Here is a 20,155-nt window from a genome sequence, read left to right on the forward strand (position 1 = left end):
TGATGCACGTCCACCCCCTCCCTGCAGCAGGTAACACAGAGGCAGACAAACAGCAGAATTAATGATTCATGACTTTACGTGGTCTGTGCCTACTGGGTCTTGTAAAACTACCAGATAAACTGGTCCCATGATTTATCCCTCACCCATTTAGAGACACAATCGTTCATCTGTAACCTGTGTTTCTGCCTTCTCTGCCAAGTGCATCCTATGTTGACTGGTTTAAAAAAGACTCTATGATGATATTTTATCAAAAGCATTTTTAAATGTTACTCAGTAGTTCTCCACTCTGGCTTACATAAGAATTATCCCAGAGGTGCTAATTTAATTAGTGTTGAGTGGGGCAGAGATGTTGATTTCTAAAAAGTCCTCTGGGTAATTCTAATGTGCAGCCAGTGCCAAACCACTGGGTAAGGTACATCCTATCGACTGCATCTGCCCTCATGGACTTCTTTAGGAGAGGCAGGGATGGTGTCTCCTTGCAGAAATTTGACTGCCTCTAACCCAAAACGCTGTACAGCCATCCTCAGTATCTTTGGGGGATTAGTTCTTGGACCCTGTGGACACCAAAATCCATAGATACTCTAGTCTCTTTTATAAAATGGCATGGTATTTGCATATAACCCTCATACATCCTCCTAGATAATTTAAATACTCTCTACATTACTTATAATATCTTATGCAACATAAATACTATGTAAATAGTTGTTATTCTACATTGTTTAGGGAATAATAATGAGAAAAGAGTCTGTTCATCTTCAGTACAGATGTAATTTTTTCCTGAATATTTTGAATCCACATTTGGTTGGGTAAATGGATGTGGACACTGGAAATACAGAGAACTAACTGTATATGTTTGTGTTCATTTTTCTTTTCCCCGTTTGCATCCTTCTGGTGCTGAGCTAATCTTGGGAACTCACTTAGTCTCGGCTCTGAGAGTACGTGACACTGGTGACCTCATCTGTGGCCACCTTCCACAGACACACCCTGGGGCTCCTCCAGAATCCTTGGGGCTGGTGTCAGATGGGGAATTGCCCAAATATAGCAACTTGTTTATGTGCAATTTGTCAGTTGTGTTTAGAATGACCTGTTCAGTTACCACTTTTTTATATAAAACTATTGCTCAATTTTATGAAAAGTAAGTGAAATGTTGGCCCTCACATTCAGAAAAATTATCAAAACTCTGTTCTATCTTCATTCCACTTAAATCTCAGCTCTTCCTTTCTAGCTGCCATCCATCCATTCATCATCCATCCACCTACCCATCCATCCATCCATCCATCCATCCAAACAGGAAGCACTTCCTGAGGATGGTTATATTCCTGGCATGGGCCTGGCATTATGAATACAACAGTAAACCATGCAGCTCTGTTCTCAGACCCCAAAAGGCTTAGTCATTTTCTCACTCATACTGTACTGAAAATTTTCTAAGTGTGCAGTAGAAGTGAAAGTGAGAATTTATTTGAACAAATGTATGTCAGTAGTTCTTCAAAAAGAAAACTGGATGGTCCTGTATCATATACCTGTCTGCATCATCATGTAAAACTCTATCTTTCCAAAATATGATATGGGTGTGAACTGCCCTCATTTCTTTTTTTTTCCTAGCAACTACTGATGAAAATAATTAATTATACCTCTCTGCTCTTGGTATTTTATTCCAGCTCCCATTCTGAGCTTCAGCCAGAAGCAATTCACTAGCTTCTCCCTTCTCTTGAAGGACAGTATTATGGTTTAGGTCTAGAATGTCCACCACAAAGTCTCATGCATTCAGAGGTAGTGCTTTTGAAGGTGATTAGATCATGGAGGCAATATACTCATCATTGGACTAAGCCATTGATGAGTTCATAGCTAAATGTGCTGGTAGGAGGTAGGGCCTGGTTGGGAGAGGTGTGTCACTGGGGGGCAGGCCTTTAGGGGGTAGATCTCCCTCCTACCTCCTCCTTTCTCTGCTTCTGGCTACCATGTGTTGAGCAGCTTTCTTCTGCCATGCCTTTCTACCATGCCATGTTGCCTTGGAGCCAATGGACCATGGATTGAATTCCCAAAAACATGAGCCAAATTAAACCTCTCCTCCTTTAAGGTGTGGGTGTCAGGTATTTTGTCCCAGCAGTGGGAAAGGTGACTCATACAGACAGGGTTTTAAATCATTTACAAGGGACTCATTCTGCTTCATCTCATTCCTGCTGCCCTTGGTGTTACTGAGGAGTACATCCTGAAACCCTTCCAAGGCCAGGAATAGTGAGGCAATGTTTTAACAGCCCTTTGATCCTCTCCCTCATCATATTTCCACAAAGACATAAGTTTTCCAATATCTTCCTTACTCTGCAGATTGACTAACCCCTCAACTTCAGTCAAGTCTCTTCCCACTGGATAGCCATTTTCCATAAGGAGGCAGAGGCTACTTTACTTCCTGAGAGGCCGCGTGGTGTCCGTGCTGAGAGCAGAGGACAATCAGACAGGGCTGGTGGCAGGCACTGAGCAGATGACTGGGACCCTTCACCAGCCACAAGCTCTGTCCCTCCCCACCTTCCCATGCATGGCTTCTGTCACAGACTTTCGAGGTCCTCTTGGATACAAGAAGCCAAGACCAGAATGATTAAAGTTTACTCTGGAGGATTTTCCATTTTTAACAAAGATGCTTTTTGGGTATTTTTCCTACTTTGTTTTTATTCTGCTAATTAGCATGCCCCAGGGCTCCCAAGGTTCTTGGGATTTCTCTTTTGATTTGTAATAAACATCCATTTCCTGGATTTCACACAAGTTTGTTTGTAACGTTATTTAATCTACTTAATGCTACCTACTAACTTAACCTACTAATGCTGTTCTTTACACAATTCCTTTCTATATTTTTGAATAATATTTGGATTAACTATTTTGGCTTTTCCTATTCAATTAAACATGGTGGTTTTGCAGAGAGAAAACGTGTCCCTAAAATAAAAGTCTCTATCTGGTGGGACACCCCATCAGGAGTATAGGGGTTATAAAAATTTAATAAGCACACATGATATGCTAGGTATCGTGACTTCCCAAGTTATCTTAGAGCCACTGAAATATACTAAAGATTTTTAAAAGCATCATATTACTGAGACTGACAGCCAGGAACTGGGAGAAAATTCCTCTGGGATGAGGCTAAGAAGTAAAGAAACTTCTTGGAGAAATATAGATTGGGAAGACAAACATTTCATAATAAATCAGAGAAGCTGCAGGAAACCCAGAAGGAAACAGATGAGCGACCAGCAGCAGACCAGTGAAAGGAGCCAGGGTGCTCATAGCCACTGAAGAGCAGAGCTCCGGCCAGAAGCACCCGAGAGGAAGAGAGGGTGTGCACCGAGGAGGTTCAGGTGAGCCAGGCTCCCAGCCGAGCATGTCAGCCCGGGGGGGGCGGTCCTCCACACCTGAAGGTGATGGCCAGGGCACCCGACAGATGTGGCCTTGGTTCTTCAGGGCTCCAGATCCCTCAGAGATGGCTCAGCTCAGAACTGAGGCCATGGCAAAGACGGGAACTGGAGCTGAGTGGTTTACTAGCCCACATCAGGGTGGTAGGTTGTGGCAAGTAAAGAAACCACCCTGCACCCCCAGCCTGTCCAGGCCACACCTCTCATCGTCCAGGCCCCGTCAGCACTGTCATCTATGGCCCAGCTGACTTCGAGTGTGGTCCCTGGCAGTGCGGCTAAATCCAACCCAAGGAGTGACACTGGACAGCAGGAAAGGGCAATGGCGGGGACAGATCCTGTGTGAGCTCCTTGCGAAGGGGCTGGCGGTGGGGGGGGGGGGGCAGAAGCTTAGGTGCTGCTACTTTGGGGTCATCCTGGTTGTTCTGTCACTGGTCACTTACTTCCTATACGAGCCTCACTCTGGGACTGAGAACAGAGAACGGTGGCTTTTTTTATTTTTCAGAGGATTTACAGTAGCCTATTCTAGAAATAGACTCTTGTCCTCTCCAAAACCTCAATCTCCACCTTTCACATGCGTGTGTGTGTGAGTGCACTCCCACACACTACGGCCAGGCCTAGCTCAGCAGGTGCAGCTGGCCGGCTAAGGGCTTGCCTACCCCTGTCTCCTTGTCTGGACAGATGGCACACATACCAAGGAAGGATCCCTCTGTTCTTGTATCTATTATTAATGTGGAATTTCTGCCCATGAAGGTTCCTGCATGTTGTCTCTGAGGATGTTTTTACCCTACAGCTGTGTGGCTTTCCTTAGGGTACAAGGCTGCCTGTCCTGCCACATGCCCATGTGGAGATTCTGTCTCCTATCGAGATCAGCCTGTGACGGGTGGAGAGAACTCTATGGAAGAATCCCTAGAAAGGAGGCAACTTTAGAAGCAGGCAGAGCTAGCCAGCCACACACCACAAAGAGCAAGCGGTCCCCAGGTCAGAAGATCCTTCTCAAGCTGAACACGGTGTCACATGTCTATAATCCCAGCACTCTGGGAGGCTAAGGCAGGAGGACTGCAAGTTTAATTAAGCCAAATCTGGGCAACTTAGCAACTTACAGGACCCTGCCTCAAAATAAAAAATAAAACCAGGCTGGGGATGTAGCGCAGTGGTAGATGGCCCCTTGGTTCAATGCCCAGTACCACACACATACACAAAAACAAATAAAAAAGATCTTTCTCATGTCTGCTGCTTCCTGAGGCCCTCAGTTTCTCTAAGGCAGTGAGCTTCCATTCCACCTGGGAGGAAGGGCCCTTGGAGGCAAAACTTCAGATGTGTAGACTCAAACGATGAGCACAAATTCCTTTACTGAGAGCAAATCTTGTGCACTGGGGGTCTGAGACATTAGATCTGGGTGTCAGGTCTTCCACTACCATTTAAAATTTGCACTTACTAAGGTCAAGGCCCCTGAAAACAAATATCACCTCTACTTGAGGCTCTACATGCCCTAAATAGAAACCTGTGCTAATGTGGAAACCAAAGGCAGCTCTAAAGAGTAAGTTCAGGCTCTCCTGTCCCAGGTAGCTGCAGGCACCTCCATGAAGACTGGCCAGCTGCTTGGCAAAGCCTCCTGCCAAGAGAAAAGCTCCATCTAAACATAAGCAGGAGCACTTGAGAGTTAACCTAACGAAAGCTCCCCAGCCAACTGCACCTCTCAGAAAATGACGGAAATCTCAGGATCCACTTTTCCTCCAGGGATTTGAGAGAAGGCAGAAGTTTTGGGGATTTTCAGAGAAAGTCTGGAGTATTCTCAGGGCTTGAGTTGTGCCAAACAAATGTCCTTGATGTCATATGACCTCTGGCCTGAAAAGGCGGCTAAGGAGCACAAGAAATTTGCTAATATTCTGGCAGGGTGTGTACCCTAGATACAAAGACGTTGCTGCCAAATCAACCCAGAGTTTCAGAGATTCTTGGCAAGGCCAGAGAGAGGGAGAGTCCCTCCCACTTCCCTGAGGGGCCTTTTGGTCCTGGGATCCTCCATCACAGCCCCCTCCTGCCCCTTCTCTGTCCCACAGCCTCCTACTCGCTTCTCCTAAGCAGCAGTTCCTGTTCACAGTGGAAGGAAGGGGAGGAGCAGAAATGCAGAGCTTGTTGAGCTGGGAACTTGGAGTGACCACATTCTTCTGTTGTGGCCCTGACTTTCAACATGAAGAGCGGTCCCCATGATCGAGTCACCTGCACTTGTGTGAGGAGAGGTACCATGACCTGTGTCCAGGGGTCCTGAGGCAGAACCTGCACATTTCCATCACCTCTGCCTCCCCAGAACTTCGGTCCAGCTAAGACTGTGGATTCCCAGATGGCACTGCACGGGGGAGACAGCCCTGGCTGATGGGGACAAGTGAATGACTCCAGCAGTCTGAGGCTTCTGGCAGCGCAGAACACACTCACCTTTTCAGCTATGAGGAAGTCATAGCGGAGTGCCTCTCGGGTGCAGATGGCACCAAGCAGGAAGGTAAAGATGATGTACAGAAACCACCTGCAAAACCCAAGCACAGAGTAAAGCATCTATCTGTCCTCACCCTGCCCCATCCCAACCCCACCCTGCTCAGCCTTTTGTTTCCCATTGAAACGTGTCTCAAAATTAACTAGAAGCCCAGGCATGGAGCCTTCCAGCTGGCCTGGGAGGACACTGCTTATACTGTTTCTCTCCGGCATGGTTTTTACCCAAAAAAAAAAAAAAAAAAAAAAGGGTATCATTATTGTGTCTTTTTTTCTATATTAAGAAAGAAAAACACACATAGGGTGTTAGGGCTTAAAAAGAGTGGCCCAGTTCTCTAATCAGGGTTCAGGTAGGGGTTGACATGTAGCCCTGCACTCCACCCTCCCCCCAGCAGAAGAACCTGCCAGGGATCTTTCAGGCCTGGAAGACTGGCTGGTCTGTGGATCACAGAAAACAGAGATGGACCAAGTGCAGAAGGGCAAAGCAGCAGCCTGGCTCTGCCCCAAGATTTCCTGTAAGTGTGCACAAGTCACGTGGTCCTGGAGGTCTTTCCACTCCCATCTGGGCAGTGAGAAGGCCAAGGCCAAGGCTCTCCCTGGGCCTCCCAGCTGTGACCAAAATCCAGGCAGGGTTCTCATGTATGACCTTCTTTTCTCCCTAACACTCAATTCTATCCCTGTTGCCTTTATTTTCCTCCTAATGTTGCTGCCTCATTCACACAAAATGGCCTTGTGCCTGTGCCTGGTGGTAGCAATGGTGCCATCGCATAAACTGAGAGCAAATTTGGTGTTTGTGAAATAGATCTATTATTATATTTTAGGTCTTATAGTTAAAATAACACAGGTACTGGGTTTTATTTTTGGTACCAGGGATTGAACTTAGGTCCTTACGCTTGCGTAGCAGGCGGAGAAACCACTGAGCTAAATCCCCAGCTCTCAACACAGGTACTTTTAATTTCCCAAGTCAAGGTCATGTCTATGATCTCACTGCCTTTTCACACCTACCCAGTGAAGGGCAGGGAGCTTCCTTCCTCCCATGGTGCAGAGATAAAAACAGAAGATTCTAGCAGGTCAGAAACAGACCAAGGCCGCCCAGCCTGCTAGCGTGGGTAGCACAGTGTGAACTAAACCCCCAGAGGCCTGAGAGCTTTGGGGGGGTCTAGGGTAGGGGGTCACTTCTGGGCTTTTAGTCTGTGCCTTGACACACAGGGTCCCGTACACTCCCGGGCAGACATGGATCATTATCTCCATTTTATAGAAAACGAAGTGAAAGCCCCAGAGCTAAGAGAATCACCCACCCGAAGTCACCCAGGGGATCAGCTGGGATGCAAATCTTCATCTGTCTGATTGCAAAACTCTTCATTTGTATGCTCCCACCACCTGCCCCGGGAAGTCAAGTGTTAAACAAAAGTCCCCAAGTTCAAAAGGAGGGTAAAAAAGGAGCAGGGCAGGGCTAGGAGGTGGAGGAAAAAGGAAAGAAAGGCTTTGGTCTGTGATCTGCATTAACGACACTCCTCGGCCGCATTCCCAGGCGAGAGGTATGAAAGGGCAGCGTCTGAGCCCACCAGACGTGAATTTTCCAGCCCACCGAGTGTTAAAAGGAAGATCTGAATATGAAGCAGATCGCCACAGTTGGGGCACTCTCTGAACAAAAGGGGCAGGCCCCTCTTTCGCCCGGGCTTTTCCCTCTGCTCTCCAGGGCAGATGGTGGGGAACTTACGAGATGCCGACGGCTGCCAGGGAGCCCAGGGGGATGCTGGCCTCGGGCTCCCGGAGGTCACCTCCCATGTTGAAGCCAGCCATGACTCCTGCAAGACACCCCAAGGGAGGATAGGGTGAATCAGGTGCTCCAGAGTCACTGTCCCAGCTGCCCTTCCTCTCCTCCCAGACTCTTGTCAGCCCTCTCATCTGTGGCTCTGTGTTCAGGCCTTTTGCAGTCTCCCCTGGCAACTGAGGGAGCATCTGCGCAACCATGAAAGGGACCTTTGTGGGTTGGGCGATGCTTAGGAGGAAAACCCTCCCAGCTAAGGAGTGTCTCATCACCCTGTGCAAAGTATAGGGGGCGAGGGAGGTGACAGCAAGACACACAAAGGTTCCCCTAGCCACTGGGGACAATGCCCCGGAGTGGCTGAGCATTAGCAAAAGGCCTGCAGCCTTCGGCTTTGCAGGTGTCCTTGCCTTTGCTGCCCACTAATTACACTGGGAATTCAAGTGTCCTTGGGTCAGGTACCAACTAGAAGGACCAGATGCCCTGTTCAAAGCCCCTGAGCTATCAAAGGGTGCTAAGCAAACTTCAAAAAATACTCCTGATGCAACCAACATTGTATCACCTATAGTTCCCAGCAACACTCAAGAAAATGAAAGAATCCATCTTGGCGAGGGATAACAGCACAGTTGGGGAGGACAGATATTCCTCTCCGTACATGCAAGCATGGGTAGAAGCAACAAGACAATGAGCTCTGAACTTGGAATGAAGGTCCAGCCTGAAAGGGCTCTAACAACTCCCTGCCAGTCACACCTGGAAAGAGGGCTTTGAATGCGCTTAATGATCAAAATGGGTCCAAAACCATCATTATGGATTTATGAGCACTTGCAACCTGACAGGACCTGTGTTAAGTGCTTTCCATGCATTTTTATCTTGTTTCATTCTCACAACAGCCACATCAGAAAAGTTGAATTATTTCTCCACTTTATAGAAAAGTACTCAAAGAGACTAATTAAAACACCTGAAGGTCCCACGTGTAGCAAGTAGTAAAGCTACCTACAATTCAGTGCTGATCTGTCTGACTCTGAAAGTCTGCTTTTAATACCTTTGCTATAATGCTCCAGGGAATCCCAGGCAAGTAAAAGTCTGGGGCCAGAAAGGGACAATGGGGCTATTTCTGAGAGAAGTGTGAATTCGGGATGAGGACTGGGGCCTGACTGTACTCAGACCCAGAGAGTCCACTGCTAGGATTTTATTCAGAGTAGACAGTCAAGGGTAACAGTAGTGAAGATTGAAAACAGTAATTTTTTTAAAAAGAGGATTGGCAAAATAAACAAAATATCTTTCAATAAATACCAGGTCTTGAAACCAGATATGGTGGCACACACCTATAATCCTAGCATACACCTATAATCCTGGGGAGCTGAACCAAGAGGATCACATGCTTGAGCCGAGCCTCATGACCTTGTGAAGCTGTAACCCAAAATAAAAAATAAGAAGGGATGGAGATGTAGCTCAGTGCAAAGGCCCTGGGTTTAATCCTTAGCACCACAAACAAACAAATAGGTCTTAAATATTGTCAGAGATATGCTATGACGTGGAAATATATTTAAAGCTCTTGCTTAGCTTTAAGATGCATACTAGAAGATAGAACATATGTTACCATTGGGGGGAGGGGAGAAGGAGAGAGAGGAAGAGGAAGAGGGAGAGAGAGAGAGAGAGAGAACATGTTTTAAAGGTTAACAATGTTGCAGAGTGTGGTGGCATATGCTTAGAATCCCAGCACTTGGTGGCTGAGGCAGGAGGGTCACCACGAATTCAAGGCCAGCCTGAACTACACAGCAAGGCCTTGTATAAAAAAAAAGTTAACAATGTTATTTTTAAGTGATGGAAGAACAGGTCTTTTTTGTTTGTTTATATTTTCTTAATTTTCTATGATCATTTTGAAAGGTAGGGATAATAATTTTTAAGAGTTTCTGTGTTTAAAATGGCCTGGTAGGCACATTTTCTTTCCATGTATTTTCCCTCCCTTCTTACGATCCTATTAAAAGAGTTATAAAGGAAGAAAATTAATAAATACCAATAAACAAAGAGAATTGCATCTACTCTAAGTAGATGAAATATTTCTACAAATGTTTGGGACATAGAGAATAATAAAAATGACACACAGTGAAAGGGGAGGCAAAGATACCCTTGGAAATCTTCAGAGGGTCTCGGGACACTTCCTGTGGAAACCCGGGACTGCCAGTGTGGATGCTGTGTACCAAATGAAGAGTTAGCTGCCCCAACAAGCATGCTGTGGTCTCCCTTCAATCTTGGCAGGAACAGACCCAACACCCCACAGCAGGGGAGTCCATGTCAGCCACCAAGAATCACCAGTGTGTGACAAGAACCAGCAACCCAAAGCAAATCTCCGCACAAATAGAAATGGAGCAGCCAGCGGGAAGGACCACAGAAATCAGGGTGCAGGAAGAATTCTAAAGAAACCCTAATTAGTAGCTCCAGACACACCCAAGAAAAAATTATACCAATAAAATACACCCATATAAGATGCTATGGAAAAAAATCCAATGAGAAAGAATAATTGAAAATTGAAAATTTCATCATTAAAATTAAAAATGCAATAGATCTATGCTTTGGTTTGAATAAAAAATATCCCCAAAAGGCTCCTGAAGTAGAGCTTATGGAAGGTGATTAGATTATGGGGCACTAACTTTACCAGTGGATTAATCCACTGATAGGTTCACGGCTGGAGGAGACGTGTCCCTGGAGATATGCCTTTGAAGGGACATCTCTCTTTCTGGCTCTTTTCCTGCTTTTTATGCTTCTGGCTGCCATGAAGTAAACAACTTTCTTCTGTGTTATGGTTTAGGTCTGAGATGTCCCCTCAAAACCTCATGTGTTTGGAAGGTGATCAAGTCATGGGGGCATTCTCATGAGTGGATTCATCCACTGATTCAGAACTAAATGTGCCATTAGAGGGTGGGGTTGTTTAAAAAGGTGATCTCTGGGGGGCATGACCTCGAAGGGTGTATCTCCCTCCCCGGGCTCCTCCCTTCACTCTCTGCTTCCGGGCCAGCATGACATGAGCAGCTCTCCTCCATGCCATGCCACCACATGCCACTTCTGCATTTCATCCTGCCAACCGTGAACTGGAACCTCTGAAGGGGTGAGCTAAAATCAACCTTTGCTTCTATAAGTTATGCATGTCAGATATTTGTCCCAGTGACAAAAAGGTGATCAATAGAGCCCAAAAGACAAAATTAGGTAAATATCCAAGCATTTAGAATAGAAAGATAAAGGGCAGAACATTCGTGTGAAATCAGAGAAATCTTGGGGTTACAACAGACAACTGATATTCCAAAGAGAAAAAGAAAATAACCAGGTAGGTAACAGAAGGTAAATTTATTCAAACTGAAGACACAAGTATTTAATCAGAAATATTCCGCCAAATGTCTAGTACAAAGAATGAAAAAAAAAATCCATACCTAAATGCATCATTGTTCATTTTCAGGAGACAGTCTAAATGCTACCAAAGATAAACACTGAGCACTGACACAGGGACAAAATTGGACCAGTATCAGACTTCTTATCAGCAACATTGAATGCTGGAAAACTGTAGAGCACTGATTTCAACTGAAACTGGTGAAAATTACTTTTAAACTAGAATTTTGGTCAGATTACCAATTAAGTGAAAGTAAAGTTAATCAACCAAGACTTCAGAAACTACCTCCCCCACATCCTTTTGGAGAAGATCACAAAAGTATGTACTCCAGCAAAATGAAGATATAAACCATGTAGGAAGAAAACATGAGACTTCAAAAAATAGTGGTGATAATTCAGGACTGAAGTGAAGCAGAGAAAGCAGTAGACACTGAAGCAGAAGGAGGTAGGCCCCAGGAAGGATGCTGCTGGAGAGGAAGTGGACTCACAATGGGCAATATACTTAACACATTGAACAATTTTAAGGGAAATGGTTACTACTCATTTGGGCAATAAGAAAAAAGAAAAGTTATTGAATCTCAGGAAAAATGAATAAGAAAGTTAAGGTATAAATATAAAGTAAACTAAAATATGACATGATCTTAACTAATAAAAGATAAGAAAATTAACCTGTTTAACCATGTTTTCTTTCTTTCTTTCTTTCTTTCTTTCTTTCTTTCTTTCTTTCGTTCGTTCTTTCTTTTTTCTTTCTTTCTTTCTTTCTTTCTTTCTTTCTACCAGGGATTGAACTCAGGTCCTTGAGCTTGCAAGGCAGAGGAACCACTGAGCTAAATCCCCAGCCCTGTTTGACCATGTTATTAGAAACATTTTCCCCTAAATGGCACAAGGATCATATTGGAGTCATAATGAGCCCACTCCTTTGCTCTTCAGTGAATAACCACTACATAGTCATAAGGTACGTGTTTATGTTTTAGCTCCTAAAATTGACCTATAGAGCAGCGGACATAATAATAGTTATGATCCAGGCATGGTGGCACATACTTGTAATCCCAGCACCTGGGGAGGATGAGGCAAGAGGATCACAAGGTCAAGTCCAGCCTGGGCAACTTAGTGAGACCCTGTCTCAAAATAAAAAATTAAAAAGGGGCTGAGGATGTAGCTCAGTGAAAAATCTCTGTGTTCAATCCCTAGTACCACAAAAAAGTTTTGAAGAAAAATACAAATATAATGCACCTTGACAATGTAAAATCAGTCTATAGTTAACTGCTGTTAGGGAATGAAAAGAGGGAAGAGAAAAACCACTAAAATCTTTATCATAGCAATGTTGAAAAACAAGAAATATAAGTCCTGTGACCTTTCACTCGGGAAGATTTAATAGCTGCTATGTCACAAGCTTTAGTACAATAAGAAACCTTGAAAGATGATTCAAGCAATGCCTCTTGGACAGCTGTTAATTTGTCATGTAGATAAGGGAAAGGGCAGCAAATATATACACCAGTTACAATAAATTTTAATCCTATATTTATGTTGTATCTTGTCATAAAATTGTGTTTCTAAGTGTTTACTAAGAAGAGCACAGAAATTTCCAATAGTATGGAACAGTTTGTCTTCATAATTCCAAAGACTGCTGATTTGTAACCTTAGAACAAAAAATATTTAAGGGGTTGTCTGTGTGTGTGTTGGGGGTGAACTGTGCTTGTTCGTATAAAGTGGTAAATAGAATTCTCTGTGGGATTTGGTCCATTCATCTGATGCTCTAGCTTTCCTGCTATTTCTTTTAAAATTAAAATACAAAAGAATTATAATACAAAAGGATTAAAACGAAGACAATAGCTATAGAATTCCTTTTTAAAATTTTTACACATAAAATGAAAATGACAATCTTAAAACACAATACAGAATCTCAATTTCCCACACCAACAGTAAGGAATGAAGGGATATAGCACAGTATTGATAAAATAACTGAGATTTAAGTATGTCATTTAAAATTACCAAGCTAATCAACAAGATAATAAAAATGTAACTATCAAAAATTAGGAAGTGAATGGGGGAGCATGTAGGTAAGCTTAATGTTCACATTCCTGGCACAGAGTCAATATACAACTCCTGGCTTTGATTAATCAAGTTATAGATATAAGCATATTGTTTTCTGACACATATATGATTATCTCCCTCAGTACTAAAAATGATTAAAAGTGGTTGCCTCTGTAGAGGGGTATTTGGGGAACTAAGAGGTAGGGTGGAAGACTATTGCTTTGTATTTTAAGCTTCTCTGTAACTGTTATATATGTACATATTTCTATCTGTCTGTCTGTCTGTCTATCTCATGGATGGGCCTTGTTTGGATTTATGAAAAGAAATACTGAGGCCCCACCTTATTCTCTCTAGTGCTCCTGGGGCCAGGTCCTCTCTGAGGCCCTCCTCCGGGCCTGGCGCCACACTGCTTGCTGTCAGACAATGGGATGTCCAAGGCTTCCCTGGCCACATCTCTTAGACTCCAGCTCCATTACCAGCATCACCACTTCTTGAGCACCCAAATCTGACCTCTGCCCAGGTTCTCCCCCCGCCTGGGTCTCCAGGATGCCTGGGTGCTGTGCCTCACTTGGTAGGTCATGCTGCCTCCCGTCCTCTAAGGCCTCATTCTGCCCCAGTTCCCTGGTAGTGTTCTGCCTATATAGTCACACACTATGCCTCACTCCGTGACATGTTGGTCCCTCCTGCAGCTTCTCATTTTATCTGTATGCCTTCCTCCAATCACTGATGGAAGTAAACACCTGAGTAAAGGCCTGTGAGAACCCCATAGCTATATCCATACTGTATGTGCTTCCCAGGAAAGTGACTGATTCATCTAACTGCTTCCTGCTTCCATGTTCTGTATCCCCAACAAACTCCCTTTCTTCCTCCCCCTCATCCTTGACTTGGGTCCTCGAGCTGGCAGTGTGGAACACTAGCTAGGATCCTGAGGAGTGGGAGAAGAAAGGACTGACACCCACCCAGACCACTCCCAGGAATGAGCCAGATCCACAGAGGGCCAGGAAGCTGGCTTTTGAGATAAAGCAGAGAAGTCAGAAAGCAGGCTGTCAGAACCACAGACGTGAAGGCCCAGAGCCTCCAGAAGGAAAGCCTGGTAGGTGATTCTTGGGGGCCATGAGGGGATGGAGCTTCTGTGGCACAGTGTGCACTTGGTAGATGGCTTAGACCCTGTGCTGTCATTTCTGGAATTTTACTCTCATGTTAGTACACAGTTCTTGGGTGGATGTTTTCTAGTTCTGGTGAATTATAAATGTCTTGCTTGCCAGCTACATCTAGAAAAATTGTGTTGATTTAGCATTTTTTGGCCCATCCTTGTCAAGTGTTACAGATCTAGGCACGTGCAGAACAGATACTATATCCCAGAGCAGTAGTGTTCAGATGTCTTATAAACATTTCACTTTGAAAGTTTCACAATTGAGGAAAAGGTTAGGAAAACCTTGATTGAACAAGATTAGCAGGTTTTTTACTGCTGGACTTACCAGTGCTTACATATGGTAATATTCACTCTAACAAGGGTTAGGGAGTAGTTCAGTGGTAGAGCACTTGTCTAGCAAGTAGAAGGTTTGGGTTTGATCTGGGGGGAGCGGGGGGAGGGACGGGGAGAGAGAGAGGGAGAGAGAGAGAAAGAGAGAGAGCAGAGACAGAGAAAAATGCATTTCACATGTGATTCCTAAAGCTTATTTGACATCGAACACTTTGGGAAATACTAAGCGCCTGTTTTGTCATTGTTTGGTCTTTGTGCTTTTTGAGGCAGGTTTCCTGAAGTTGTTTAAAATAGCTATTTAGAATCAACAACTCTTGGAGCTGGAAGGTGTCCTAGAGAGCTCTACTCCAACCTTTTATTTTATGGACAAGGAATCTTCGGTCCAGAGAGGGGAAAGGATTTGGCTCAGGTCTTCAGGCTGGCACAAGCAGCACCAGTGCTGAGGTCCAAATGTCCTCACTCCCTATCAGTGTGTTCTGCACTACACCAGACAGCCTCGCTCTGCCCCCCCACACCTGTGCTGTTCTAAGGTCTCTAAAACAGGGTCACTGCCTGAAGGACTCAGGGCTCCATCCTGAATGGGAAGGCTGAACTTATCTGCTGTCATTGGCATCATGCACTGGTTTACTCACAGTTACTTCTTGACCAGTCCAAATCAGCAGGCCATGCCCAATCAGCAGTGTTTCCTCTCCTCGTGGGTTTTTTTTATACCACCCGTACCAAGAAGCAGTTCATTGCTGTACGAAAAACCACATTTTCTCCAGTGTAGGATGATGATAAGGCAGGCACATTGCTAGCAGGTGACTACAGTACACAGCTTCTTTAGCATGAGTAAGGTGTTTGGGGTTGGTCTCCCACCCAAGTCTTACGGTCTCTTGAGGTGTCTTGGGCTACTCACTTTCACAGGTAAGTATGATGGTGTTGGCCCTCACTTTACCAGGCGAGGCTTGTGAAGCCACCTCCAGCTCCTGGGCATTGGCATTACACCTGCAGTCTGAGGGGATGGCACTGGTGAACAGGAAAGGTTTATGCCCTGGTCCAGTGTCTAGTCTAACAGCAGACATGGGTGTCCAGGGATTCACCAGTTCCTGATAGTCTCGAAAGTAAGTCACTGGCTAAAATGTGAAGATGAAAGTGAAGTGGCCACTCACCAACCTGTGCAAGGTAGTGCTCATGGCTGCTTGTCCCTGCCCCGAGTCCACCACTGCACTCACCAACCTCTGCAAGGTAGTGCTCATGGCTGCCTGTCCCTGCCCCGAGTCCACCACTGCGCTCACATATCAAAGTCATTGCTTATTGCCGATGATCACCAACCCTCTTGCCACCCCAATTTTCTGTTGTGTTCTTGGAAATGAAGATTAGTAAGGGAGAAAAGGCCAGCCAGCTTCTCTAGGCTTTTCTGCTCCTGTTAGTTCACTAAAGGGCCACTTACTCCTTCTCAAGAAACTCCCATGCTTCCTCCTGGGGACATTTGAATCCAAATCCATTTCCTTAGAAACTCTTTAACTTTTTCTTTCCATTTATAGCTTAATCATTTCTGGGCTGCTTGTTCTCTCTCTCTCTCTCTCTCATGAGGTTATTATCTTTCTTTTTTTTAATTTTTAAAATAACTTTATTATCAAACACACACACATACAAAAAATTAAAACCATTCAAAGAAGAACAATGCAAGGGGGAAAAAACTACAATAATATTCAAATACAGTAGAACTCACCCAAAACAAAACTGAAAAGCACTTAAACATTTTTCCATATAACTTAAAAAAGCATCTCAAGCACCAACAAGACACCAGAGGATGTGATTTGTTTCCGAAAGATCCCCAAAACCAACATTGAACAAATAATGATCTGGAAAACAACTCCAGTTAGTTAGCAGACTCCACATAAGCCAAACTTCTCCCTAATTTAAATTTTGATACAGTCATATGACACGTGATGGAAACACAACCCGAGAAATATGTTATTAGGCCATTTCATCCATGTGTATCTTTAATTACACTTTCAATTTCTCACACTAGAGAAACTATTTGGTATTTACACAAATGTGTCCTATTTATTTCACTTAAGAGGATGGCCTCAATATACATCCATTTAGTTATAAATCTCTTTAGTTTCTCATTCTTTATGGCTGAGTAGTACTCCATTTTATTAAAAAAACCACATCTTCTTAATCCAGTTTCCAGTTGATGGGCACTTGGGCTGTTTCCAAGCTTTAGCTATTACAAACTGTGCCACTAGAAACATGGGTGCACATATATCGCTGTGGTAAGATTCTTTTCATTCTTTTTGGGAAGATAACCCAGCAGGGGGATAGCTGGGTCAAATGGGACCTCTAAGCCTAGTTCTCTGAGGTATCTCCATACTGATTTCCACAGTGGTTGCACCAGTCTGCACTCCTACCAACAATGGAGAAGGGTTCCTTTCTCCCCACACCCCCGCCAGCATTTCTTATTAGATGATTTCTTAATAGCAGCCATTCTTTCTGGGGTGAGGTGGAATCTCAGTGTTGTTTTCATCTGCATCTCTCAAATGACCAGTGATGTTGAACATTTTTTCATAGGTTTATTTGCTGCTTTTACTTCTTTGTCTGAGAAATGTCTGTTCATTTCAGATGCCCATTTTTGAATTGGGTCTTTGAATTTGGGGGGTCTGATTTTTTTCAGTTCTTTATAGATTCGAGGTAGTAGTCCTTTGTCTGAGGGACAGCTGCTAAAATTTTTCTCCCACATTGTAGGTTGTCTCTTAGCTCTGTTGGTGGTTTCTCTTGCAGTGCAGAAGCTTTTTAATAAGGTGAGATCCCAGTTGTTGATTCTTTGTTATAGTTCCTGTGCCACTGAAGTTTTGTTCATAAAGTCTTTTCCTATATCAATATCTTCAAGAGTTCTACCTAACTTATCTTCCAGCAAGTTTAGTGTTTCTATCCTAATATTTAAATATTTAATCCATTTTTATCTTAATTTAGTGCATGGTGATAGGTATGGGTCTAGTTTTAATCTTTGGCAGGTTGAAATCCAGTTTTTCCAACACCATTTATTAAATAGGCTATCTTTCCTCCAATGAGGATGGTTGGCTCCTTTGTCAAAGATGAGGTGGGTGAGTATGTCTGGAGTTGTTTCTGCATCTTCTAATCTATTCCACTGATCCTCAGGTCTGTTTCTTTGCCAACACCATGCTGTTTTTATCAAAGAGGCTTTGTAGTATAGTTTCAAGTTGAGGATTGTAATATCCCCAGCCATATCTCATCCAACAGCCAACATCATACTAAACGGTCAAAAACTGAAAACTTTCATGCTAAAATTAGGAACAAGACAAGGATGCCCACTATCACCATTCCTGTTTCATATTGTTCTTGAAACATTAGCCACAGCAATTGGAAAAGAGAAAGAAATAAAAGGAATAAAAATAGGAAAGGAAGAAGTTAAACTGTCATTATTTGCTGATGATATGATACTTTACATAGAAGACCCAAAATACTCTGCCAAAAGACTTCTAGACTTAATTGACAGATTCAGTAGAGTAGCTGGATATAAGGTCAACACTCAAAAAACAATAGCCTTTTTATATATAAATAATAGACTCACTGAGAGAGAAATTAGGGAAACAATTCCTTTTACAATAGCATCCCCAAAAATGAAATATCTAGGAGTCAACCTAACAAAGGAAGCAAGAGACCTCTACACTGAAAACTACAGCACTCTGAAAAAGGAGATCGAGGAGGATATAAGAGAATGGAAAGACATCCCTTGTACCTGGGTAGGAAGAACCAATATAGGGAAAATGGCCATACTTCCAAAACTATTATATAGGTTTAATGCAATGCCGATTGAAATTCCAACAATATATTTCACAGAGCTAGAGAAAACAATCCAAAAATTCATTTGGAACCAGAAGAGACCCAGAATAGCAAAAGAAATTTTAGCAACAGAAATATTATCTTTCTTTTTAAATTAAGGTATAATAGACATGCACTAAAGTGCCCACACTTTATCTGCTGCACTTTTTGGTTCTTTCTTTTTTTTTTGGTACCATTGATTGAACTTGGATCCTTGCACTTGCAAGGCAGGCAGTAGAACCAGTGAGCTAAATTCCCAGCCCCTTGCTGCACTTTTTGGGATGAAAAACAGGAATCTACTACTGTTTGGAGCACTGAGCCTCAGTTTCCTTTCCATATATGGGGATAATACTATTTAGCTTGCAAGGCTGTGGCAATGTTAAGAGGAACATTTATAAGGTACCTAGCATGGTACCTGATATTTGGTGGGGGTAAACAAATGTTCACCAAGGAAAGATGCACGAAATCTGCCTCTCCTTTGTTCCTGATTTCCAAGTCCTGTTCTTCCCCACATTGGCTTACTGGCTGGTTGGCTTAGCCAAAAGCTTTTATCCCCTTTTTATTCTTGGAGGAAGGATTTGTCAGTCCTCCATCCCCTCCATGCCTGGGAGATTCTGCTGGGATAGATGACATCAGAAAGTAGACTAAGACAACAGGCCTGCTGGGGATTTAGCTCTGTGGTTCTGCCGCCTGCCTTGCAAGCACAAGGTCCTGAGTTCGATCCCCAGTACCCCCCCCCCAAATAAAAAAGACAACAGGCCTGCCTCTGATAGACCCTCTGAGGTTGTGGAGACATTTAAATGAAAGACCAGCCAGGCACAAACCTGTAATACCAACACTCTGGGGGCTGAGGCAGGAGGATTCCAAGTTTGAGCCTAGTCTGGGAAGCTTAGTGACTTAGCAAGAACCTGTCTCAAAATTAAAAAGGGCTGGGGATGTGGCTCAGTGCAAAGGCTGGGCTCAATGCCTAATACCACCAAAAAAGAAAGAAAGAAAGAAAGAAGGAAAGAAGGAAGGAAAGAAGGAAAGAAGGAAAGAAGGAAAGCAAGCAAGCAAGCAAGCAAGAAAGCAAGAAAGCTAGCTCAGCCCAGTATAATTGATAAAATTAGAAATTAATAGGGCTGGGGATTTAGCTCAGTGGTTCTGTCACCTGCCTCACAAGCATAAGGTCCCCAGTTTGTTCCACAGTACCAAAAAAAAAAGAAGAAAAAAAAGAAATTAATAACTAAGCACATATAATACTTTAAATTCTCCTTCTTTCTTCCTGTTCCTGCTCCCAAGCCCATCAAAATGAAGTGGGGTCTGCCCTAGCTCCAGGTTGTCCTTTCTGGGTCCTCTCTGTTTTTTATTTAATTAATTAATTAATTAATTTAGTACTAGGGATCAAACTCAGGTCCTTGCGCTTGCACAGCAGGCAGTGAAACCACTGAGCTAAATCCCCGGGCCTCCTCTCTGTTTTTTAAACCTGAGGTCCCCATTCTGGTCCAGCAAGTGCTTGTCCTCTTCCCGCAAGACATGACTTGTGGGGAGACTTAGGGGACAGCATGGGAGAGGAGGAGCGGGAGTGGCAGGTGGGGTAGTTCCTGGTGGCCTCAACAGAGAAGACGCATGACCCCAGGGCAGGGGACAGTCAGAGCTCTTCTGCAGACACACAGCCCATGGAAGGTGCCCAGCAGACTCCTGTGCTTCCCAGAGTATATGTGTGAGCAGGGGAGGAAGTCAGTCCTGGAGGGAAAGGGAGACCCAGAAAGACAGGCCTCTTGCTGGCTGTGGACACCTTGCCTG

General features: G+C 43.9%; 1 protein-coding gene across 7 annotated transcripts in view; it reads right to left on the reverse strand.

The window, feature by feature from the left end:
- Slc12a8 (solute carrier family 12 member 8) overlaps positions 1 to 20,155 on the reverse strand; it is a 146,722-nt gene that overhangs the window by 33,719 nt on the left and 92,848 nt on the right. For all 7 annotated transcript variants that reach the window (XM_087216281.1, XM_087216270.1, XM_021259623.2 and 4 more), the window contains 2 exons: positions 7,594 to 7,681; positions 5,823 to 5,910 (listed from right to left, as the gene is read on the reverse strand). In XM_087216281.1, the coding sequence (XP_087072407.1) occupies positions 5,823 to 5,910; positions 7,594 to 7,681 (176 nt within the window). The remainder of the gene's footprint in view (positions 1 to 5,822; positions 5,911 to 7,593; positions 7,682 to 20,155) is intronic.

The sequence above is a fragment of the Heterocephalus glaber genome, unplaced genomic scaffold (genome assembly GCF_053883595.1).
Source record: "Heterocephalus glaber isolate CG9 unplaced genomic scaffold, H.glaber_assembly_v1.0 deba00000122, whole genome shotgun sequence".
Lineage (NCBI taxonomy): Eukaryota > Metazoa > Chordata > Mammalia > Rodentia > Bathyergidae > Heterocephalus > Heterocephalus glaber.